The 27,006-nt window shown below is 36.3% G+C and overlaps 1 protein-coding gene across 2 annotated transcripts; it reads right to left on the bottom strand.

Annotated features, from left to right (window-relative positions):
- On the bottom strand, positions 1,416-21,790 carry LOC109723235. 2 transcript variants are annotated; one of them, XM_020251540.1, is made up of 9 exons: positions 21,330-21,790; positions 19,497-19,652; positions 17,844-17,912; positions 17,558-17,722; positions 15,773-15,916; positions 2,672-2,836; positions 2,237-2,302; positions 2,066-2,125; positions 1,416-1,952 (listed from the first exon to the last, which is right to left on the bottom strand). In XM_020251540.1, exons 1-9 carry the CDS (start codon positions 21,669-21,671, stop codon positions 1,908-1,910), a joined length of 1,212 nt encoding a protein of 403 aa, XP_020107129.1. In that variant the 5' UTR covers positions 21,672-21,790; the 3' UTR covers positions 1,416-1,907. The 2 variants fall into 2 exon arrangements, with proteins under 2 accessions (XP_020107129.1, XP_020107128.1); XM_020251539.1 differs by having other exon boundaries at positions 17,558-17,728; positions 21,330-21,789.

Below are 27,006 nucleotides of genomic sequence, written 5' to 3'. Positions count from 1 at the left end.
CGAGGCGGGACGGGTGTATTCACAGTCCCTAGTGAGATTGGGTCAGAGCTTATCTTATTTTACAGATAGTTAGCATTAGATAATGATAGTGTAGTGGCATATAACTATAGATTATTTTCAGTTCCTTTACTATCATTGAGCATATCATCTATAGACTTAGTGGGTGAGCCGTTGAGGTCGGTAGTGGTACCCACTGAGAACTACTCTTTTTGGCAGTAGTTCTCACACCCAATTAGTGACTTTTTGCAGAGCCTTCTGTTGCGATTGCTGCTACTACTGATTCTGATCGCGGAAAGAGTGTTGCGAGTTAGAGCCCTTCCTGACAAGTTGCAGAGCTAGAGGAGTACCAGTTACAGGTAGTTATAGTTTTTGGTTCTTTACATACTGATGTTATTCCTCGCTGGAGCGAGTGATTTTGTACCAGGATTTTATATATGTATTGAATCTATGTTTTTATTTATGTTTTACTTTTAGAAGCTCTATATTACTAGTTGTAGTATTGTATGTTTATAGGTACAGCTATCGCTTCGTATACAAGAGAAATTTCTTTGTATACGGCGGATTTGTCGGTGTGCCCGGAGAAACGAGTAATCTGGGGCGTGACACACGTGCCGCTCGGCCCGTTTTACACCCCTAGTTGAGGGGACACGTGTCACCCCAAGGTCTCCCAAACCATCCTTTGATGTAGCAAAATTAAAAATAAAATAGAAATAATGTTGTAGCGAGTGCGCTCAGTCCCTTCAGCCTTTAGAGCGTGTCTTATATATTGTGTGCTGTAATCTCTTCCCAAAATTGTACCTCGAGCATGCATCTCTCCCTTCGGCAGGAACGGTCAATAATGTCCATATATCAATACCTATTGACTGAACAAGGCCCAGATGTAGGCGCATAGCGAGAATAAAGTGGTCTATTGACTCGTCTTCGGATCTACATAACACGTTACTTTGGTGTCCAATCCACCACCCCCTCTTGAGTAGATCTACTCATCTGCTGTGAGAACCCTTTTCCTCAAACCAACCCACACAAAATTCTTTACTTACTTTCAGTGAATTTTTTTTTTAAGTTCCTGTATCTGTGGGGTCTTTGTGTTCTTTGAAAGCCTTCATCTACAAAAAAACAAAAAAAAAAGGGGAGCTTTTACTTATTTATTTCCCCTTACTACCATTTAAATATTTTAAATTTATGCTAAAATTATCAAAATAGTAAACCCTAGAAGGGGAAATAAGGGAAATTTGCAGGAATTTTTGAAAATCAAAAGGAATATTTTGGTCCTCCATGGATAAATCAACAAGGATATTACTCGTGTAATTTATTTTCTTTTTCTATTCCTCAATTTTCTTCAGCATTCTGCACCCAACAAGCCAGGGCTTTTTTGGTTTTTCTTGTAACACGAACAAAATTTCAGATACAGCTCATTGACTAGAGAAAAGAATTTGACATTCATTTTGCCGGCTATAAAGTTACAAGAAGTCTTAACCTATCCATTAAAATATCAGTCACACCTGCATTACATGACTAAGTGGATAACTTACAATCCAAAGTAGTCATCTTCTTTCCAATCAGAAAGGGGTACTAACTGAAGTACTATGATACAGTTGATTTACATATGATGATGAAAGGCATCTGTTTAGGTCGGCATTCGCATGATCAACTTTCACCACCGATGGGTGGGTCCATAATGACACTGCCGAGTTCTCGTCGTACCAGTAAAAGCTGTCGATGAAGCGATAAAACTAAACATGTGCTTGGCGTCTCGACCAGGTTCTAGACATCTGAAATGTTTTCTCTATGCAGAAGCATTTCATCTTGAAACCACTGGATCAAATTTCTTCAAATCTGGAAAGATTCTCTCAACCCACGAAGATGGGATACAGTGGGGACATAGGCTAAGGATCATTTTCATGAAGTCAGTAGGCCATTTCTTGAAGAATTTCAAGCGTCTTTTGATGCACCTGAAAGGGGATTTAAAAGAAAAGAAAAGATAAAAAGAATAGAAAGAACTGTTAATTATGTGCTTAACGCATCGCAAGAGTTAAGAGTAGGAAGATAGTAGTAGTATAGCTACCCATTCTAGATGTTGTGCAGTGATTCCGGATACATTTCCTGCATATATCCCACCCAAGACCTAGCCAGAAAGTGAAGCAATTAAAATCCTTTTTAACTAATCCAGATCATCAGAAACAGTACTACGTACATATTTAAAGAAAATAGGGATGACCGAAGAGTTAGTTAGTACCTTGGAAACTGTCTCCAGGAACATACCAGGTCGAACAGGGCGCGGCCTACGGCCTGTAACACTTCCCTGAAAAAAAAAAAACCAAGACTATGCCGTCAGTCATAGCTATATGGGCTACCTTCTTTTATATGATTTACAAAACTACTGGAGATTTAAAGCACTATTTGCCCATTTTTGGCCTGGCTTTCACAGAGTATCTCCTGTACTCTAGAAAGTGGAAGCTGTGCTTGGCTAAAATATAATCCAAGCTTCTGCTGCAACGGAAAGCTTAATAAAGCTTTAGGAACAAAAGATGCAGCTTGAAGCTTAGATTTGTTTCTGCAGCAAAAACGTGTAGAAAAGATTTTAACGAAGAAGCCATTAGTGCTTCTTCAAATAACAATTTTGCAGTAAGAACCAGGTGGCCAAAGAGGGCCTAAGCAAAGTAAGTCTCACCCTTCCAGCTACTCCACTTAGATTCTTTTGTCTGCCATCAGAAACTTCATCATCCCCAGTTTCCAGGTTATCAGCACCTTCCTCTTTCCCATGCATCACATCACTAATCATTTTTTGGACAGTTTTTCCTGGTCTCAGAGCAACTAGTTTGCTCAGGAAGTTCACCTGGGACATTATTTGGTGATGATTAAGCAACAAAACTTACTGTAAAAGTTCATGAATGAAACCTGATGAAAGGAATGACTAGTCATAAACTAAGGCCTTGTTTGGTATTGTTGACATATTTTCGCTTTTTTAATAGAATTTCTATACGAAAGACTGTAGGATCAGATGGTGGATTGCATTCAAAGTTTTTGTTTGGCAACAAAAATGCAAAACTTCAAAGTGATTATTTTTTTTCTTCTTTAATCTTTTAGATGTCATCATCCCTTATCCAGCTGTAGTGCATTTCAGCTACACAACCATTATAAGAATATGAAAGTTCATCTGCCGGCGTATCCAATTATATAAAATGTGTAAAAAAAAAAAAGAAGAAAAAAGAGTAAAAACGCCAACAAAATAAATATGTATGCACGAATCAACCATCGTTATGGGGTGCTGGGGGTGGTGGTGGTGTAAAAGAAGATTGAATATGTAAAGAACCATTTTTATCCTTCATTTATCTTTCTGAAACCACCAAATCTAAATGAGTTGATGAAGTCTGAAACAACAAAACCTAGACCGCAAATTTGAATAGAAGAAAACATTTCCAGCTGAGCTGATTCTGACTTTAATTACACAGATAAAGAATGTAGCATCACTGATGTGAAATAAAGGTCCAAAGCACCTCAATAGTGCAGAAAAACAGGAGATCATTTCTAGATCTTGTTCAGACCATAACGAAAACCTTTCAAGGAAAGAGAAAACGAAACAAGCAATGGAATTCTTCATTGCAGCAGAATGTTGCTTCTGCATTTTCTACCATTAATAGAGCATATGAGAAAGATATATTAGCGGCAGAGTCCATCACTATGAAATTGCAAATATACAACAGCTTCCGATTTCCATAGAAATGCGGACAGAATGTGGAAAAAAAATAATAGTTGAGCAGAGGTGCGAATTTAAATAAACAAAGGCATTGCATTAAATTGCAAAGTATAGCACTAGCTGGCTCATGGTATTTTGGCTTCATCTTCTTGGGACAGAATTAAGCTTTAGATATTGGACTAACAAGCTTGTTGTTTGGTCCTCTTTATCTCTTAGCCTTGAAAGTTGAAACCACTCAAAAAGTATTTCTATTCTGAAGAGTAGCAAATCTTCTTCATCATTATAGTCATTCATGTCCTTCTTGTAGCGAACTATTAATACCGTCCTACATGCGCTACTAACAAATGCATGAAGTAGAGTATGCTAAATGATCAGAGAAAATAAATGCCGAAAGAAGATACTAGAATATTTATATGGTTTAGCAATTGCCTACGGCCAAAGGATGTATGAGAGAGATGCATTCTACCATATGAAGAATCAAAAGTACATGATTCTGTCTTCTCCAAACCCGTAACCAAAGGCCTTCTGGTGGAACCCACCCTCTCTTGTTTAATGAAAAGCCCCAAAAAGAATACCAAAATAGAACTTTTCTAAGCCTTAGTTAGACAAGACAAATTTAGAAGAAAAAACCTATATGCCAACATAGCCTAGGATAACGAAGAAGTTTAAACATTGCCTAAACTTTGCTAATTTGCAAGATTGCTAATGACTATAAGCCTCGGGGAGAAGGGGCGATAGGATGAGCTAGAGCAATGAAGTACAAAAAAAAAAGAAAAAAAAGAAGGGTCAAGGTGGAGAATGTTAAAATATGCCTTCTTTTGCACTTAAGGGCATTATAGTAAATATAATTAGTCCCCAAAGAATTGATGGTTCACAAAAGGAATTTTACACCGAGTTTATGGAAACTACTATATATGCATGGTAGTCGGATCGTTGGCACGAACTATTAACTCCAAAAGCTCGAGTTGTTAGAAAAATACAACCAATTCATTTAAAGCATATTGACACAGCGCTCAACGGGTCTCGCTTGTGACTCGTCACCCCCCGACCTCGTCCATGCATCCCGCAAGCTTTCATTGTGACTCAGCGCACCCTAGCCTCCACCATAAGGCAAGATGCTAGACCCTTTACGCCAACAACCCCTCCAGCACCTACACATATTTGCAGCATGCAGGAATCGAATACGTGACTTGCGCTGGTACCACTTTTAGATCATTGTCATTAATCATTAATTCCAAATATTCAAGTTGTTAGAAAGATATAACCAATTCACTTAAAAGAGTATAGACACAACGCCCCACGGGTCTCGATTATGACTCAGCCCGCCTTAGCCTCCCACATAGTTTCCCACAGGCTTCAATTGTGACTCGACCGACCCCGTCCTCTGCTACAAGGCAGGATGTTTGCTCTTTTAAGCCAACAATGGTGAGTTAGGCCAAGGTATGCGTGGCAAAATTAATTAGAGGTCTTTGTACAGTGGTGTTCTTCTAGTGCGGGTGTATGATGCGATCATCAGGAATAGCCCAATAAAGGTGCAAGCGATTAGGGCTCTGGTAGAGTAATTTGGCATAAAGGTTTATTCTTTTAGTTTAGTCTTCTCTAAATAAGATTATGAAAAGTTTTATTCTGGTATTATATTCATGACTTTCCGTGAAACAAGAGAACAATGGGTCTCACCTGAAGTCACATGGTATTTGGGTTTGGAGAAAACATAAAGGTGAAGGGTTGTATTTTTATTTCTTTGTATAGCAAAATACATCTCTCTCTGTCTCTTTATGGACGAAGGTATTGTGCGGTACTCTCTGCTCCATGTATCTTTGTTAGTAGGGGATGCAGGACAATCATAATAATTCCCAACACTTCTCACATATAATTGTAACTATCAAGTATATTATTCCCTAAGTTTGCCCTACATTCTTTTTATTCCCTCAATCAAGTTAACTCTTGCATACTCTGCACCATCTTGCAAGAGACTTGATATTCTTTTCACATGGTCTGTTTCTTAGTTACTTTAACAGCCCTTCCATCTCATTTCTTCCACCCTCTCTTTAGCTTTTAGGAGCTAAATAGAGGGGATTTCACCTTTCCTTATCTTGTTCGTACGATTATTTTGTTAGAGCACTCACACCTAATCATAGGTCCATGATGGGAAACTATATTATTGTACTTTCTTCCGTTATCGTATGAAATGTAGTTTCTCCTAGCCCATCCAATGCAGTTCTTTCCCCTAATGTGGGGCCAGCAACGGCCCCTGTCAGCTCACTGGAATTTCGGGTCACAGCCCAATTTCTATAGCGGAGTGGAGGCAGCTCGAGGACAGTTTCCTAGTTGGGGAATAACCTTCCCTAATCTCACCTCATTAAGACTCAAGAATCCAGCCAACTTGTGACTTATCACATATCACAAGGAAGAACAAGTAAATTAAAACATGCGCCTTTCACTCCCCGGAATGATGAGAAATAATTGTGCACACTCAGTATATCTGTATATCTTATAAAAAACTCCAACATATAATGTTTGTCTTAAAATTAAAGTGTTATGCAAAAAATTGTGATTGTCAACATCTAAAGAACTTATAATGCAAAGTAGGTAAAAATGTATAGAACTCACCTAAACTATAAACCATTTTGATTCAACCATCCAAACTTTCAGAATTTGAGGTCAAAATGTATAGTAACTCACCAAAACTATAGATCATTTTAATTCGACCACCCAACATTTTAATTTGTTTGATTTAAATCATTATTGGCCCTTCCGATACAAAATTCAAGCTAATTGTTTACTTTAATGAATTTATAGTTAATAAATTGCATAAAACAAACTAATTAATTAAACTTGTAAAGATAAACTACACATTCAAAATTTTAAGTAAAGAGTCATTAATCGTCTCAAATCAAATAAATCAAAAGGTTAAGAAGTACAATTAAAATTTTTAAGATAAGGTAATCAGATCAAAATGGGTGTCCGTTGCAGTTCTATTCATTTTTACTAACAAGGTAATAATGTTTGAAAATCTATTGCCTAGGCATCATGTAGTCCCCAAAACAAATAATATAAAAAGGATATCATTAGATTCGTAAGAAATAGACATTTGAAAATTATGATTTTTGATAAATAGACCTTCTAAATGTCATAAAACGACACGTAATGGCACGAAATATTTATTTTTTTTAACAACAAAATATGCCAAGTATTCATTATATATTTTTATCAAATCTTTTGAACTTTATTCACAAAATTACTTACTAATTTCAAGAATAGAGGGTTTTGAGTTGTGCCATCAGCACAGGGGCTTTATCCTGCCGATATCTTACTGGCACGATACGGCATGGTGGATACGGCCCGTACCGATGGGCACTTTAATCCTTGATCTCTTATATATATATCTAAATGCTTGGGTAAAAAAGAAAATTACATTCCAAAAGAAAAGAGAGAAAGTTCAAAAACAAAAAGAAAGAAAGAATAAAGAAATAAAAAAAGAAAAGAAAGAAGAAAAAAGACAAAAAAAAGAAAGAAGAGGCAGCCTCACCTCCTCTGATCCGTAAAAGAGTATAAATTATTTGATTGAGGTTTCCTTCCTCAATAGATTGGTATTTTGAATTATTCCCAAAAGGGAATCACTTTTGAATCTCCTATAAAATATAATCAAAACCTGCAAAAGAAGGTCCTAGGGTTTTTCTAGCAGAAAAAAGAAAGAGTTTTAGAGCCAACAAAAAAAAGAACAAAAAAGAAAAAAGGTAAAAAAAAACAAAGAAATTCTTTTCTTCTTTTCACTCCCTTCCACGCGTGTGTCCTCCTTGGTGCGCGGCTAGCAAGTAAAGAGAGGGGTGTGCTATGCACACCTCCCCTCCCTCCGTCCGTACCAAAAAAAAAAAACGAAAAAAAAAAGGGGAAGAGCTTTGTCTCTTTCACCCGTGTATGTATCGCTAATCCCTGCACCGAGCGGCCATCTTTGCTATAGGCTCAACACGGTCGGTGTGACACCCTAACTTCCCAGGGGGTCACCCATCCTAAGACTACTCTCGTCCTAGCACGCTTAACTCTCTTAACCTCTTGGGCCTTGCCACCACCCAAAATGCTTAAGCCGGGTTAAAGAGTTTAGCCCTATTATATCTCATATATAGGACTATCTGGGGTCTCACAGTCGGTCAAAGGGTTGATCGAGCGGCCATTTTCGTGATAGGCTCAACACCATCAAACCCGCATATTTGGACAAATAATAACAATATATATATATATATATATATATATATATATATATATATATATGATGAACATATTTTGATTGTTCGGATCATTCGTCATCTTCGTGATAGGCACGATTCGACTCGCCATCCTCGTGATAGGTATATATTTGATCAAATCACCATCTTTGTGATAGGCGTAACTTGACTAATCAAGCCTCGTGTTTGAGACGGGTTGTCTTAGCGGCACTCTATGAGTGCAAAAAAAAACTGGTGATTCATGAATTTGGTATTGAAATTTGGTATTGATTTTTAGATCAAACCAAATTAATTGCACTCGAATTTTAAAAAAAAGGAAGAAAAAAAAAAAAGAAAAAAAAATGAGAGAATGGTTTGGAGTTATTTAATTTAAAGGAGCTCAACCTACAATTTAATTATGGGCCCAATAAATAAAACCCCATATGTAGTCCACGAAGAAAAAAAATAAAATGAAGCCAAACCCAATCCAGCCCAAAACCTGAATCCAGCCCATATGATGGTGTAGGCCCAGTTTACTCGTGAGCCATGAATCCAGCTCGTATACAGATGCAGCTCAGTCTACTCACGGGTCCTGAATCCAGCTTGTATGCAGATGCAGCCTAGTCTACACGCAGGCCCTGAATCTAGCCCGTGTACAATGCAGGCCCCAGTCTACTCACGGCCCTGAATCCAGCCCTTAAGTAAATACAGGCCCAATCTGCACACGGGCCCCAAATCCATCCCACGTGCTGATGCAGTCCACATGCAAATAAATCTCCGAATCTAGTCTACATACAAATTCGAACCCAAAGCCCAAAGTCCACAAATAAAACACATGGAATCCAAAGTCCACAAATAAAACCCAAAATCCAAAGTTTGCAAATAAAACTCATGGAATACAAAGTCCACAAATAAAACCCCAAAACCCAAAATCCACAAATAAAACCCAAAACCCACATACAAATAAAACCCAAAGCCCAAAGTCCACAAATAAAATCCAAAATCCAAAGTCCACAAATAAAACCTATGAAACCGAAAGTCCAGAAATAAAACCCAAAGCCAAAGTCCACAAATAAAACCCCAAAATCCAAAGTCTACAAATAAAACCTGAAATCCAAAGTCCACAAATAAAACCCAACCCAATCTATTTCATAAATAAAACCACCAAAGCCCATTAGCATAAAGCCCAAAACTACCAAACTTATATCATCCAAATACCTCCAACCAAACCAAATTTAGCCAAATAATTTCATGGGCTTTCCAAATGGGCATCTACCATGAATTAATTTCATGAAACAAAATGAGTTTTCCGAATGGGCCCCTATCATAAATTAATTTCATGATACAATTTCATGATCTTTCCAAATGGGCATCTACTATAAATTAATTTCATGAACCAATTTCATGGTCTTTCCAAATGGGTCCCCTATCATAAATTAATTTCATGAACCAATTTCATGGGCTTCCCAAATAGGCCCCTATCATGAATTAATTTCATGAACCAATTTAATGGGCTTTCCAAATAAGCCCCTATCATGAATTAATTTCATGAACTAATTTAATAGGCTTTCCAAATTGGCCCCTATCATGAGTTAATTTCATGAACTAATTTCATGGGCTTTCCCAATGGGCCTCTATTATGAACCAATTTTCCGAGCTTCAAATCCAAATGACCGTCAAGTCGTTAAACTGAACAAATGACCATCAAGTCGTAAAACTGAACAAATAACCATCAAATTATTAAACTGAACAAATGATCGCCAAGTCGTTAAAATGAGCAAGCCAACACTAAGCTCTAATTAATTTGACCGCGAAGTCGTAAAACTGAGCAAATCAAATGAAGCTCAACTCAAAATGACCATCAAGTCGTTAAACTAAGCAAATCGAGTTCAAATTCAATATGACCATCAAGTCGTTAAACTGAACAAATGACCGTCAAATCGTTAAGGGGGCGTTTGGATTAACGAATCTGTAGATCCAACGTAAGTTAGGTGCAGTGGTGTTTGAGTTTTCCTGAAGTGTGATTATTTTTTTGCTGTTTGTTTTGACGTAACTCATACAGTCTGAAAGTTAAATTCAATTACTTCTTCTGTTTGTTTTGATATAACTTGGTGCTGGTAAAATTTGTTTTTTAAGTTCCGTTGTTTGTTTTGATGTAAGTAAGTGGATCCTGTTATCTCCTAAATATAGTGGTAAATTTATCGCTATAAAATTTAACTTATTATATAATTAAAGTTTTTATTATTATTTAAAGGTAATCCTAATTTATTATAAATAAGGTAATTCTAACCCATTATAAAGGAAATAGAGTTTAGGTTTTACTATTTAATTAATTTTTTAGAGGAGGTTGAGTGTGGCGGAAGTCGAGTTCGGCATACAAGAATTTTTTGTTGCTAAAGAAAATAAATATTTCATGCTATTATGTGTCGGCATACAAGAATTTTTTTGACCGGCACGCATCGACACGGCTCCGCACGCACCGTGCCATATCGTGCCGCCAAGTTTCCGGCACAATCCTATGCCACGGCACTTTAATCCTTGCTAGAGATACACCGAGTGCAATAAATCGACTTCTTCCTTGCCTCCTTTCATGCACTCTATATATGTTTGTTTAGATTTTGTACATATAACGCCAAAAGTATTGGCTTTCTTTCCTATAGATTAATTTTCTAATTTACTAGATATTAGAGCTCGTATGATTTAAATCATTTTCAACAAATGCACATTATGTACAACTTAATAATTTTTAACGTTCCCTCCTATGCAATATATTTAAATATTTAAATTTATTTAAAATATAGTACTAATTATTTTATTACTATTATTATTTCTAAACATTTAGGCTATGTTTGGTTGGGGGGTTAAGGGTGGAATCAAGAGTTTATTCCACTCTTATCCCCCAAACACAAAAAAAATTTGGTGGAAACACTAATTCCCACCTTAACGGGCTATTCTAGAATAGCCTGTTAAGGGGTGGGAACTAATGTTCTCACCCCAAGGTGGAACAAGCGGGGATAACCCAGCTTGTTCCACCCGTTGAGAGAGAGAGAGAGAGAGTTATTAATTTATTATAAAATTTAAATTTCGTAAGTTCAAAAATTAAAATTTATAATTTTAAAATTATAAAATTAAAATTTTAAATTTTAAATTGTTTAATTTTAAATTTTAAAATTTGATATTTTAATTTTTTTTATATTTAGAATTTGATATTTTGTATTTTTAAATTAAAATTTCATCTTAAATTTAAAGTTTAAAATTTAAAATTTTAATTTTTTTAAAATTGTAAATTTGAGATTTTAACATTTTAAAATTTAAAAGTTTATATTTTATTCTAAAATATAAATATAAAATATAAAAATTTAAATTTTAATATAAAGAAAGGATAATATCATTATTTTTCATTTATAACTACTCACTTTAACTCTTATTCCATCTTACCTAACCAAACGTTATTTTTTTTATTCTGAGGAATAATTCAATTTTCATCCAAACGCAAAATTGATCTAATCCCCGCTTATACCTCAATTTATACCTATCCCTGAAATAGCCGCTTTTTGTTTATCCCCGAACCAAACGATACCTTAGTGTAATTGTTTTCCTCTGTTTTACTAGCAGACAAATTGCCGACTGCATCTAATACTTGCATACAACATGATGGACTGCTCTCCAATTCCATTATTCTTCTATTAAAATTCAATCATCCAATTTTAATTAAAAAAATACTCATTCGACATGAATAATGCATTAGCTATTTCCGTACTAAATTGACTTTTTATTTCTCATTTGATTATATCAAATAACTACATTTCTGTTTATCACCAATATTAAAGATTCATACATATACTTAATTATGTTATTAAATTATTTTTTAAGATTGATATATTGATATCACACGTGCATTTTTACCAGTGAAAGTAAAACAATGTAACCTTTTTGGTCTTCTTTTATTTTGGCCAGCCATCTTGACATATTGCTACCTCACGATATATGAAGGGCCACAAGGTGTACAGATAACCTAGGACCAAAGAGACGAGGCTGGGGATGGTCCTCATATAATTTATGTCCCTACAAGGGCTCTCTGATGGCTTTTTCTCCTCATTGGCTTCAGAAATCAGAATGATGGGATTTAGGATTGATCTTTTGGTGTTTCTCAAGTTTTGAGAATGCTCCTGTTTTGAGCGGCTACAAGACAATAGGGCAAAAGGCAGCCACAACTCATGGTGGCTATAAAGGAACTAATATGATGAGGCGATGTCCCTATGTCGTGTGGATTACTTGACCTTTTGACCAGATGCTAGAATTTTCTTATTTTATTCTTCAATTATGTTTCTGTTTACTTTGTTTAATTAATGCACTTAAAATGCTTGTCTTGGGTTGAATTGAGACATTACGTAAACTATGTTAAGGTTTACTAAGGTTTACGGGCCTTCTTAGAACCTTACATATTGAGTCAACATCAGTCTCTGGACACCTAGAACCTGCGGAGGATTAGAGGCCAACAAGTTCAGTAGGATTTGGCTGCTTATCCAAAACAATTGAGGCCTTATTTGAGGTGAGAAGATAATTCCTTTATATTATGTGTGGCTTGCTAAATCTCCTATGCTATCCTTTTGGGCAGGAAAAATGGCTTGCCCTGTTATACCGCTTAATGAAGCATTGCAAATATTTGCAATTGACATTGTAGCAAAGAAAAGGGCAGTGATATGAAATTTAAGAGAATCTGGATGAAAATATTCTTCGAAGCTAGGAGTTTCGGCGAGATTTTCAATTTAACATTACTTACTACAAAAACCATCTTTCGTCCATTTCTCATGCTTGATGAGAAAAGTCAGAGGATGCAGTCAAATTTCTGAACTTTCCGATGTTACTAAAGATACATGGAATAGCTTCAGAAATTTCTTTAATTTTAAAGATCACAGAGCATATATGCTTGGGAAATTTCTTGGTCTATGTTTAGAACAGAGAAGAAACCTGTGAAAACATTGCAAGGAAGAAATGAAATATAGCTTGCAAAGGAACAAGATAGGATATCTGAAGCAAGGATTAAAGTGCCGCCCCATGTCATACGGCACGGGGCAGCAGGGTCTCGGACCCCCCCCTGTGCCGCGGCACTGTGCTGCGTATCGCGCAGCCGTGCCAGCATTGCGTGTGTGTGTGTGTGTTTTTTTTTCTTTTTTGCTTTTTTGCTTTTCTTTTGTTGCTTTTTTCTTTTTTTCCTTTCTGTTTTGTACTTTGGGATACCAAGAAACATCCAGGTACCCCACATCCCCCTTGCAAATTGAAGATTTACTTTGTAGGCTATGAAGCATGGATACTTCGAATTTCATGCCGTACCCATATCGGATACGTATCGGATATCGATACGCGCCCGATACGTGTTCGATACAGGAATGAAGTATCCGGCAATTTTAAAAAATTAAAAAATATCGGATACGGCTCGGATACGGCTCGGATACGTGAGGGATACGGGGGGATACGGGGGGGACACGGCTAGCTTCTTTTTTAGTCTAAAATGATCGAAACTTAAAATTTTTTTAAAAGCTTACGTCCAAACTTATTGGAAAGAAGGAAAAGAGTGAGAAAAACGTCAATCTCTGTTCAATTTGTCATTTCATCTATCTTTTTGCTCTTGAATGGTAGAAGACGCTTTTTGCTATTGAATGGTAGAAGGCTCTCCCTCTCGTTCTATCTTCACACAGTATTTACTCTCTTTCATCTAATTTGTCAACCTAGCATTAAGCAACAAAGGCTATAGAAAATATTATTTTTTTTCCTTTTCTATTAAATTGTTAGCATATTTTTTTTATTACTAATTTAATAATAGAACTAACAAAACATACATATATATTGAATGGCTAATTATTTAGTTTATGCGACTACATATCTATTGTTATCATTTGATCAAGTTGGATGATAGTTGGTTTGATACTTTTTGAGTTATTATTTTATATGATTGATTATCTTTTTTTATGAACATATGTAGAACAATTATACAAGTTAATGCATATTAGAATATATTCCTTAATATAGTCCAGATGTCCTGATTGTTCTCAATATATTATTACATATAATCAACATATATTTAAATATATTTAAAATAATATTTTATTCAAGTATATTCCGCGTATCGTATCCTAGAAGTTTTAGGAATTGCCGTATCGCCGTATCCGTATCGTGTCGTATCCGTATCCCCGTATCCGTATCTGTGCAACATAGTTTGTAGGTAAGTCAAAAAAATTATAATTTAATCGAAGATCCATCGGCACGCAAGCGTAACATGTGTCAGTACGGAAGCGTGTCGGTGCCGTACCGTGCCAGGCAGACAGCGGCCCTCGTGCCACGGCACTTTAAACCTTAACTTTACATACAAAAAAACTTACAAGTATGTTAATTGAAGAGTATAGTAAATTATATATTACAAATATCTAATTATTTCATTAAATCTTTTAAAATAATATTATAAGAGCTTATTGGAACCCAAAAAACTAAAATAAGTTCGTGCCAAAGCGTGTGCCAGTAAGAGATCATGTGTATCCATCAGCACGCAAGCGTACCACGTCTTGGCACGGAAGTGTGCCGGTGCCGTACCATGCTAGGCAGACAGCGCCATGCCCCCGTGCGTCGGCACTGAAGCAAGGTTTAATGTGCCATGGCACAAGAGCGTGCTGCTGTCTGCTTGACACGGTACGGCACCAATACGCTTCCGTGCCGACACATGGTACGCTTGCGTGCCGATGGATACTCATGACCTCTTACTGGCATGCTTTGGCACGGACATATTTCAGTTTTTTTTATTCTAATAAACTCTTATAATGTTATTTTGAAATATTTAATCAAATAATTATGAATATTTACAATATATAGCTTACTATACTCATCAATTAATATATATGTAAGTTTTTTTGTATGTAAAATACAACTATACCTGATGCAGAATAAAAATTTTTACAAGTTGGAATTTTTAAAATGCAAAGACACCTTTCTTTCTTTCTTTTGACCATATTACAGTCTTTTTTTTATAAAATACAAAAAAATTATTGGAAAAAATATTGGAAAAAGTTATTTTAAAAAGTATTTGAAATTTTTTCATTTATCTTTTCAAAAAATTATTAGATCTATCAAAAAAATTAAGCAATACATTATATGACAAACAAATTAAATAAATATACGTATCAATTGATTTAATTTAGCTTTTAATTTTATCAGTATTTTCAATCTTCTAACGCAAAAATAAAATATTATATTTGATGTGCCTCAAAATTTGTTTATTGAGTTCGATTTTGTTACCCTAATTCACCAAAAGTTTCGTAGTGCGACAAATTTTAATAAACTAATTTGTGAAGAAAAAATGAATGTTTATGGTGGATGAGGAGGACTCGGGCCTATAGAATATGTAAATTTAAAATTTGCATGTATATTGATAAATAAAAAGATTAAATTATAATTTTTTTTACTTACCTAACAAGTAGATCTTTAATTTGTAATGTCTTTGAGGATGTGGGATACCCGGATGTTTCTTGGTACCCAAAAGAACAAAACAAAAGAAAAAAAAACCAAAAACCAAAAAAAAAGCAAAAAAGCCAAAAAAAAAAAAAAAAAACACAGTGTCGCGACACAGAGGGGGGTCCGAGATCTCCCTGTACCGTGCCCCCTTCTTGGGGCCACGATACGTGTCGCCTCGTGTCGTACGGCACAGGGCGACACTTTAATCCTTGATCTTAAATATGTCAAATATGTATTTTTAAAGATTAATAGTCCTCAAGCATACTGTGGCAGAAACAAGTAGTAGTTTTATTAAAATTAGCAGTCCAAGGTCATAATTTGTAGCTATATCAACATAAAGAATATTAAAACAAACAAGGCCAAAACATACCTCTGCTTCAGGGAGTGTACTGAGACCACGATCATTTCTTTCATCCAATAGCCCACCCCCCATCATATTTCGAGCTTCCTCTCGGACTAAAACAAGTCTTGCCAACAGCTTTCGATCAGGAAGAGTAGGTCGTGATTCCATATTCTTGAAAACAGAAGAAAAGAAAAATTAAAGGTTTTGTGCATTAAAGAGTAGGAAAAAAATAAAAAGAAATAATTAGTGGTTATTATTCTACAAATCATGCCATTTTTCAGATAAATGTAGTGTACGCAACATGAAATCTTGGCAACATGAAATGTTTAATTCACTACAATTGAATTTGGTTGTTAACCTTGCAATAGTAAAAAATTGGTGCTATATTTCTAAAATCCGAAGCGTGCCTTTCTTTGTAACAGCAAATATAATCAAAATATAAAAACATACAATGTTAAGATGAAACAAGAAATGCTAGTTAGAAGCAAAACAACATGTTAGGCATCCAAAATACGTTGCATTTTATACTTGATTAACAGTTGTAAAAAGAATTTTTTTATTAATAGCCTTAGAAAATACTATAATTATAAAAATAGTCCTCTAAAAAAGTTATTTACAAAACTAGGTCTATACGGTGAATGAATTACCGCTTTTTAAATGTGGTAAATCATTCACCGCTTTCTTCAAAGGATTAAAACTATTTTTAGTATTTAATACTATACATCTTTTGAAGTTTGGATGTAGAAAATATATAAATTAGGATAAAAGCGGTGAATGATTCATAGCGAATGATTCACCGCTTTTAAAAAAGGGTAAATGATTCACCGCTTTTATCGGCCTATTTTTATAAATAAAAATTTTGAATGCCTTTTTTTTATTTAAAAGATTTTGTAGGCTTAGTCACCCAAAAACTCTGTTGTAAAAAACATTTAAGAAGAAAAGGCACATTTCTTTGAAGACCAAAAGCTTTTTTTGTTTTCAATTGCCAAATTTATTGACTCCACAGAATTCCAAATGAGCATAAGAAGTTACAACTCAAGAGGAATTTAACATGCACCACAAGGATGGTCGGATAAACCAATTGGATTGCATTTTATGACAGAAGGACCTTATAAATGTTCCATGTATTGTATGTGGACTAAGAAATTTACGATGCCCAAATGTACAGGATTATAACACCACAGTACGCGTCTCAAATCAGGATAGTGCTGGATCAGTGCATCTTGATAAAATCAAGTATTAGCCTGAACTTCATCCACAAGCAATTTTAGATGGGCCATCAAAACATTTGACTTTTAGACAACTGAAATTTGGGGTTCAGATGGCTCACTAAATATCACTGTATATACATGCAGGCTTGGCCCAAAAAATCGAAGGGACTTTAGTCGTATTGTAATTGAAATATTCACCATGCTCATTTTGTCTTTTGATTGCTTAGTCTATTCTATAACCTGTGAACCAAGGATTGATGCTCGACTGGTACTGGCTAGGCCGGTAAGCCATTGGCACAGCACGTGCCACAGCACTTTACATGTTGAAACTTGGCACAGTCAGCCATAGGCCCTGTATGGGGCCCCTGTTATGTACAGGCACATGAACACGGTCAACATAGGCATATTGACACAGTTGGCAGATGCCCCCCATGCTGACCAGCAAGGCAATCCTTGCCAGTTTCTATAACCAAATAATGCAAAACATCTGTGTTTTCGATATCTCTAACACACATACTATAGACAAACAACTAAAATATTCTAACTTTTCTTTATGAATCCTCTTTTGAAAATACCATCCTCTTCAAACATCTGAACTTACCTCCAGCAAATCATCAGCCTGGTCAGCAATGTCATTAAGATTTGCTCCTGGAAGTTGAACTTTAAGGCCGTTCTCACTTTTAAATACGCCTCCACCTGCAGCTACTCTCCGTAGTAATTCATGTCTGCTTTCTTTTTGAGGAGTTTGGCATAGAAGACCAATCACCTGAACCTGCTCCAAATCTATTAAATAGTCACCAAAGTCCAATATAATGTTGTATCGAAATTTTCCATCACATTTAACAAATATAATTTGCGTAGTTTAATATCTTAAGAGTAAGACTTACGTGTGGAGGGCACTTCTTTGTGAGATGATCTAAAACTGTTTGCTTGATCACCTCTAGAATGGACTTGCGCTGGCATAATAAGGAATGCAAGGTGAACAACAGATAATATAGTATTCAAGCAAACTATGCATGTATATGTTACAATGAGGTCTTTGGATTTAATTTAAACTTGCCTGTAAATCAAGTTTAGCAAGAGTAGATATACTAGTTTTAACATTGATCATGACAATGCTAAGGAGATCTGCCATCAAGCCATGGACTCATTTCCTTGAAACTATTTCGCCAAAAAATCCAAAGTTATCTTTCGTGAAAAGATGCAACATATGGCTCAAGACTAGGCAGTGGGTCTACTCAGCATCACCGTAATCGACAGTGAGACTAATATTTCTACTCTCACTATACTTAATTTATGGGTGACCAAATTGCAATTACATTAATCCAAATGCTTCCTATAAGGAAATTTCTATCTTACACGATAAGCATGATAACAAGTGTTACATTAGGGATTACTGAATAAGATAAATCATGTATTGGTGCAATAGGTGTTGCCAGTAAGTGTAATGACGCCTAACCTAAGTCACCTGCTTAACTCAGCTTTTCAATCTTGCCTGAAATTGACAAAACCAATCTGTATTGATTTGGTTTTTATCAGGAAATGATAAGAAAAACAGTGCCAAAAGAGTTTTTCCTGATGGCATCTTTTCTTCCTTTTCTGTTAGTTTAGCACACTTCTCAGATGACCAAAACGTGATGTGCACCCCAAAAGACTTTTTTTGCCATGGAACGCTTTCCATTATACTTTCTCACTTTAAAGCTAGGTAACCAATGTAAGTAAATAGGAGATAAGAGTTAAGATTAGGAGGGCCAAGTTCCTATAAGTGAAATCTGACATATTTCAAAGCCCTCTCATGCGCAATTTCCCATTATCCAACCTCTATCAAATGTCTACTAAACATAATGTTAGTGGAGAAATCATCTTCACTCGATTCAAATCTTCCTATTCGAGGGATTCTTTCACCCTCACTGCAATTCATGTCATTCATTTTTCTTGATTTTAAGTTATCAAGCTTCAATATAACATATTGTAGAGATCTAAGATATAATTATGCAAAGCAAGAAAGAGCTAAGATTTATGTTTTCTTTCATTATTAATTCTGCAACAATTTATTTACTTCGAAAGTACAACAGCTTATGTATAGGTGGTAGATCATTAGATATTGAAATTTATTCTTCCAAAGTTCAACACCTATCCTCTAAAAGTTTCTTGCACCGCTTCTGTTTTCTCTTTGTCAATCTTATATTCCATGTGATTGAATGTGTTGGCAGACAAACTTGTGTAACCCCCTTTTTCTTGTTATTGTCAGTTAGCTTCCAATGCGCCCCTACTAGATGCATAAAGGCATTTTCTTAGAAGAAATAAGGAAGCACAAGTTACAACTAAGTTTTTATTTTGCAGTGCCAAGCATAACTAATAGGTGTATATATCGCAAACAATTCATCGCCGCTAGCCTATTCTATTGTATAGTAATTAATTCATTAACTCAATCATTGAGCTTGAAGCAAACACAAGAAGTTTATCATAAAGAGAAGAAAAAAGAAAATAAAATACGGAATGAAATTATATATGAATCCATCCAAATATTTATCGAGCACCTGCTCGTCATGATCCTTATCAGCAATCTGGATCATGTAGTCGAGAGCCATCATGAACCCAGACTCCATCTCATCCACCCTCTTCCCGATAACCCCCTGTGCTACTATCTCCACCGCCATCGGCTCTGATGCCTCGTCCATCTCCATGTCCTCCAACTACAACACCGACCACCATACCATCATCATTTCTCAAAAAAAAAGGCAGATTGAATATATATCCCTACAAAGTTTCGAAATCATGGATATGTTGTTACAGAGTTTTAATTTTGTTATTGCTAATCAACAACCACTAATTACATAGGGCCATTATGCCCTTAAAAAAATTATTTTAATTTGTTAAGCATGCAGAATTTAGGATTCACATAACATAATGCAAGAAAACAGAACCGAGACATTAGAAATATAAAGTAACAGTACAAATATTACAAAAATGTCAATCCAAAAGTAAAGTTTTAATAGAAAAAAGTAATTTTAACCAGTCAACAAATAGAAAGGCATTAAAAAAAATTATTCTATCATTAAAAAAAAATTGTTGAGGAATATACCTGCGATTTCACTACTTTACATAGATATAGAGATAATTCTCCACAAAAAAAAAAGGTAAAAACAACACACCAAATAGTCATTTAAAAGAATAGGAGAAAGGTACAAAAATTTCTATATAGGTCCTTCACTTTGAAGACAATTAGAAAAATCTAACTTTTTATATTTTCATATAATTCCTTAAATTTTAAAATTTTACCCTCAAATTAAGTTCTTTCAAAAGCTATTCTGCTAGAGGGTTTTTTTTTTTTTTCTCTAAACTATATCTTTAACCTGTCAAAGGATAAAATCAAAATAAAGAGACGTGCATATGATGTATGAAGGAATGAACATGCAAAAGAAAAAAAACGTTAAGGTCTTGTACAGATGTCGACGTAAGTTATGATAACTTATGCAATATGAGGATTTTCTTACATGATTGCAAGCTAGTAGCTTGATTTTAGCTCCTTTATGTTGTATATAAATATTAAAAGTGTTGTTCTTTGGTAGCTTAAACTTTCGAATATAAATGGTAGTTTCACATAATTTAACATAGTATCAGAGCAGGAATTTCTAAATTCGAGTCCCGCTAAGCCTTTCGTCCCATTAACTCCCTCCTATTTAATTCAAGCACAAGTTTTGAGCCAATCAAAAAGTCTCATGGCCAAACATGGTAGGGAGAAAGGATTGTTTTACATTATTTAACACTTGACATTCGTGTCACTTACGAGATAATCTATCTTATTCTTAAAAAAAAAAATTTGAGCAAATCGAAGAATTATATCAAACAAAATCTTTTGAGTAAATCAAAGTTCTATACCAGACAAGATGTCCATGCATCAAGACAGCGCCTAAAGGTAAAAATGCCGACAGTATGAAATCCTATAAAAGAAGGTAAAAATGAATAGAACTTACCCAAAACTATGACTCACTTTATATGACTAACCTTTAAAACTTCTGATTTCGCTACCCGACCTCTTATAATTCATCTCATATGGGCCATTGATGACTATTTGAACTTCAAATTTTGAATGAGTTGTTCGACTTTACGAGCTTGATTGCATATTTCATGTAATTCATATGACTATAAATAACTGATGATGAGCCTTAATTTTTTTGTCGAAAGAATCATAAACGACTTAATCAAGCTGGGTACAAAAATCAGTCTATAAAGGTTAAAGATTTGAGTAATCGAATCAAAACGGCCCATAAAAGAGAAATTCTCTAAAAACTCATAACCTACTAAAAGCGAAATTTCGGAAACTATGCATGGAGCATGAAATTGGGTGGGCTCAGGAGGGAGAAGCATACCAGTTTGAGCATCTCCTGAAGCAGGGAGACGACCTGCTCGCCCCCCTTGAGAAGGGCCTCGTGCCGTGACGGATCCCAAGCGTCGCCCTTCGCTTCAGGATCTGCTGTTATTAGAGGAGGGAAGGGTGGAGGATGACGGTCTCCCTGTGGGCTGTAGAAGCGTCGGGAAGCGCAAGAGCGTCGTCGGAAGGAGGCGATGTTATAGGAAGGAGGAGAACGAGAGGAGAGCTTGAGCAGCGAGCATGATGACGACGATGATGATGATGATGATGGTGTGGGTTTTTGGAGAGAGAGGGCAGGGGGGAGACTCAGGAGAGAGGAGGAGAAAAGAGCTGCCGGCATTTGTTTCCTCTCTTTGCCTTCTCCGGTCTGCCGCGGAGTGCCGCCTGCCGGCTGCTAGGGATGGAGTGTGGGGATTTGCTTGGGAGGAAGAGCAACAAAGTGATATTTTTTTGATACATAAAGTGCAAGTTATCCAAATCTTTCATCTTTTGTTTCAACTAGTAAGTTCCCAGCCTTTTTCCTTTTTCTTTTTTTTTTTTTAAACTACAAATTGAATTTAAAAAAATCAAATACTAAACTTTAAATATTGAAATTTTACTTTTAAATGTTAAAATTTAAATTTTAAGTTTCGACATTTTATAGTAGCCGCAATTTTGCAAAAGGTAAATTCAAGTCATCATATATCTGCAAAGTAACAGAACTAAAAATCCATCAAAAACTAATAGTAAGAACTAAACATCAATAGTTGCATAACAACAATATAATATATATACCAGAAGTACTTAATTCAGTGGTACCTTGTAATATGAAACCAGCAACCCAACCTATATGAAGAAGTCCTAATTTGCATCACAAAACTGGAATAGGACTATAATAAGAATTGTTTCAGATAGTTGTACATAATTTAGATGGGTTACAGGCACCTACTTACAGGCTCACCACTTGCATTCATAAAAGTTTGAGGTTTGGCAAGCATGACAAGAGAATCACCAATACGGCCTGCATATAAATCGATTAAAATATATCTAAATCCAAGTATATATATACTCTATATTAAGTTACCAACAGAATTTGCAGTTTTCAGAATAAAATGAGCACCAACAATTAAACAAACAAAGACAAACTTGTATATTTGTTTGTGGATATTAGCCTACACCTACAAAAGTTCGCAACACATTCCTACAGACAAAAGAATCAGTCATTTGGCTCTCCTACGGGTAAAAGAATCAGTCATTTGGCTCATTCAAAGAACAATGTTGATGTACTTGTACAGATTCATAAATATATGGACACAAAAAGTCACCCATACCATGGTACGTTCCCCCCTCCCTCTATGTTCTATCTCACACTCTCTCTATGTCACGCCCCGGATTACACTTTTCCCGGGCGCGCCGACAAATCCGCCGTATACAAAGGAATTTCCCGTGTATACGAAGCGATAGCTGTACCTGTAGAACAAACACTACTACGAACAGTAGTAGAGAGCTGCTAGAGAAAACAGAAGCTAACAAACTGAGTTTCATATACATAGTCCAGATCCAAAATACAAAGCTACTCGCACTGGCGAGTTAAGTCCACTATGTACATAAACTCGAAACAAAACATCTACCTGCAGTAGGGGCACCTCTAGCTNTAAAAAACTAATAGTAAGAACTAAATATCAATAGTTGCATAACAACAATATGATATATATACCGGAAGTACCTGATTCAGTGGTATCTTGTAATATAGAACCAGCGAACTAACCTACATAAAGAAGTCCTAATTTGCATCATAAAATTGGAATAGAATAATAATGAGAATTGCTTCAGATAGTTGTACATAATTTGGATAAGTCGGAGATATCTACTTACAGACTCACCACTTGCATTCATAAAAGTTTGACGTTTGGCAAGCATGACAGGAGAATCGCGAATACGGCCTGCATATAAAACAACTAAAATATATTAAAATATATCTAAATCAAAGTATATATATTTTGTATTAAGTTACCAACAAGGTTTGCAATTTCTAGCATAAAATGAGCAAAAATAATTAAACAAACAAAAAAAAATTGCATATTTATTTGTGGATATTAGCCTACACCTAAGAGTTAAGCAGATTAATTGGTTATCATAAGTTAGAATTAAAAGATGGCTCAGGTGGCAAATGACTAATATGCTACAAAAGTTCGCAACACATTTCTACAGACAAAAGAATCAGTCATTTGGTACATCCAAAGAATAATGTTGATGTACATGTACAGATTCATCTTATCTCCTAAATTAAATAGAAAAGAAAAATTATAATTACGTATATAATAGTACAAATTTCTGTATACGAAAAATATTATCTGTACATCTATATATAAGTGTAAACCTTATATTACCTTCACATCTAAAATTACATTTATATCTAATAACAATAGTCTAAATTATTTCATATTTATTTATATATTTTATATTTTATAAAAATAAATAGCAAATTATGTAATAAATTATTATATAATAATATATAGAGAGAGATTGGAACATGATAACATGCTCTCCCTCCATTGGTATGAATGCGGAGAGCGGGAGGGTCTATCACGGGAACTAGATATATATAGTGACTGTAAGTAAAGATCTGAATAAGTAGGAGCTGCAAGTTAGATCAGGTAATAGAACAGGAGCTAATATATAACAGATGGTGTTGATAATACATACACTATGTATGCATTGCGTCATGACTAACTCTCAAAGTGCTAATTCGCTGCCCTATGGTCAAAGCCATCAGGCCATGTCCTGCTCACTTGTACGTGACCCTCGAATGAAGCTAGGGTCAGAAGCATATACGCTCGCAATAAAGCCTGGGCTCACGATTGGATCCTTTCCCGAAAGAACACCTCGTTGGGTGGATAAACCGTGGTGTTCTTGTGAAATAGCGTGACTGAGTGCGATCAGTGTAGTTGCTCAAAGATTCGAATCTGGCACTGCCGACAATCCAGCCCTCAGGCATGATCAGTCATATGGTTGCATGCAACTATGGCTGATCGCTATGAAAGATAGAACTGTGCATCGACGAGATAGGTAATAGATTAAAATAGTGGGACCGCAAAATCAAAGATATATGGAACAGATAAGATACTTACTTCTACGTCATTGATATCGATATAGAAATAACTGAGTAGGAAGGAATGAAGATATAAATTACAGTGCATAAGTTCATATAACTGTAGGTAGAGTAAACGTAGGTGTGAAGAATCTCACATGATGCGTGCCCACTGTACCGCTACGCGTGAAATAGCCTGTACGTGTTGGTACGAAGGTCTCTCGATGTGAAGAGAACGTGAACATCGACATACGAAAGTAACGGGATTAGATCTAACTCTGACATTGACAACGCTATTAACAACCATTATAGCCCACGGAATGGGTTTCCAAAACGATTCGAAATGCGGACGTCGAAATGACCGGAGATCACCCCGTGCTCACACGTAGCATTTTCGAACCGCTTGAAACTGAGCGGGTGACAGCCAACAAGACTCAGGTGCTCAGACTTCAACCCACAAGCGTCGTCGGATGAACTTCGAATCGAAATACATGTTCTAATTCGGCGGATTTGTACGGAACAACGCTCTGATAGAACCACTTTTGGTTTCGGCAAGGGTTGGGGCTCGGGATAGTCTAGAGGTTACATCACCCAACATCTGCGGAAACAGCAGCACAATCGAGCAAAATCCAAAAGCCCATAATTGATCAGAATCGCAACATTTTATGTGTTTTAAGGCTTTTCTGGATGTCAGGCAAACCATAGATCAATTAACGAATCATGGCTCAGCTGTAGGTTTAAGCATGAGGAAGGCGTGCTGACCTTTCGAAGCACTGCGGCCGCTGGGAGTGACGTCCGAGCGATGCGAAGGTTCTGTTATTCGCGCGCGACGGCGCGAGATCGGACTAACTCACTAATAAGGGCATCTTGCTGGTCTCGAGGTTGAGCACAATGTCCACGAAACCTATCATCCGTGCTCCTTTCGGGTTAGGTAGGCTCATGATCACGGAAAAAGTGATCGGCAATCGAAAAAGTGCTGGAACTTAAGAATGTACTTCGCAGACCCGACGGATAGCTAGGGTTGGGTCCGCGGGAGGCGGACGGTCCGGAGCAGAGAGCAGTCAGTCCAGGAGTCCGGGGGAACGTGCCTCGTGGGAGGCGAGGCGACGCTGGGCTGAAGCGGAGCTCGGCCTCAGCCGGACGGTTCCAGCGAGCAGCAGGATGTTGAGTACGGCAGACGCGCGCGCGGGAGCGGTGGGGGACGTGGCGCCGGCTGCCGAGTCGCGGGGCGACAGACGCGTGTTGCGGCGAGGTGAGGCGTGGACGTCGAGTTATAACCGCTCGTAACGGTGATCCGAGCTGGGAGGGAGGACAGAGGGTGGTTTCGCGGCGGTCGGGTGGCCGGGCCGGCGGGGGGGGGGGGGAAGGACGCCGGGAGGGACTTGGGTTCGGCCCAGGAGATGCTCAAGGGGTGAAAAGGCTTGCTTCCTAACTTTCGGCCAAGTTGGTAGAGAGGTGTCCGAAGAGAAATGAGAGGAGTCGGGGTGCTTCCGGCGGCCTGAGTAGGTCGCCGCGCTGGGGCGTTGCGCGCAGTTGGGCAGAGGTGTGTGAGGCGCTAGGGTTACGTTAGGTGAACGTGGCAGTAAGTCGGGAAACGCTAGAGCCCATTTTTCAAGGTGAACTTTTGCGAGGAACACTCAAGTTAATATTTATGCATTCCAGCCCTGCCAACGGTGTGGAATTAGGGCGTAAATAGTCCTCTACTTTGAATTCGCGCAAGAGGCGATAAATATTGGACTTATCGTGATAATAAATTTTGCAAATTTGACTCTAACGGCTTTTCACGATTCTCGAAGATCATCTCGATTACGAAGGATTGCGCCACAGCGCGTTCAGGCATGACTGGGCATCGAATCTAGCATTTTTATTTCATCGATTTGGTCTTCGATGAAGCGACGAAATGCCATTTCGTTTATCACGCATGATAACGCCGTTATTGTTAATACATGTAATTCATTAAACCTTTTTTTCGCAACGTGCATCAGAACCATTCGTGTGCATTGGGTCGCAGAATGTCGAGCCTTCGACTATGAGCTATTGATCGATATGAACGGGAGTCAGATACGCATGCGAACCAACTGTACTACGGGCTTCCCGAAAAAAAAACGGGTTTATATTAACATTTAAGTGAAAACTAATATCGCGGTAACTTTCTCTTCTAATCATTTTCTCCTAAACATTGACGAGTGCTTATGTAATTAAATTACCCAAACTCGTGAACAGAAGGAGTTTAGTTGCACTGTAATGATCTCAGTCTTACCTTGGTGGCTATATAGATATATTAGGCCTAGTTCTATATTATATTATTACTATATAATTTTATTTTAAACATAATTTTTATATATATTACTTATTATTATATTATATATATATAATTATATATATAGTATATATATATATTATATATATATATTTCTAGATATAATATATAACTAATTTATTTATACCATATATTTATTATATAATATCATATATAATATATATATATATATATAATACTACTTATAATATAGTATATATATATTATATATATTATAATTTTATTAATTCTATATATATATATATATATTATTTAATTTATATTATAGTACTTTGTTATTAGATA

The sequence above is a fragment of the Ananas comosus genome, linkage group 17 (genome assembly GCF_001540865.1).
Source record: "Ananas comosus cultivar F153 linkage group 17, ASM154086v1, whole genome shotgun sequence".
NCBI lineage: Eukaryota > Viridiplantae > Streptophyta > Magnoliopsida > Poales > Bromeliaceae > Ananas > Ananas comosus.
The sequence above is the reverse complement of the archived record's forward strand: the minus strand, read 5'-3'. Positions and strand labels throughout refer to the sequence as shown.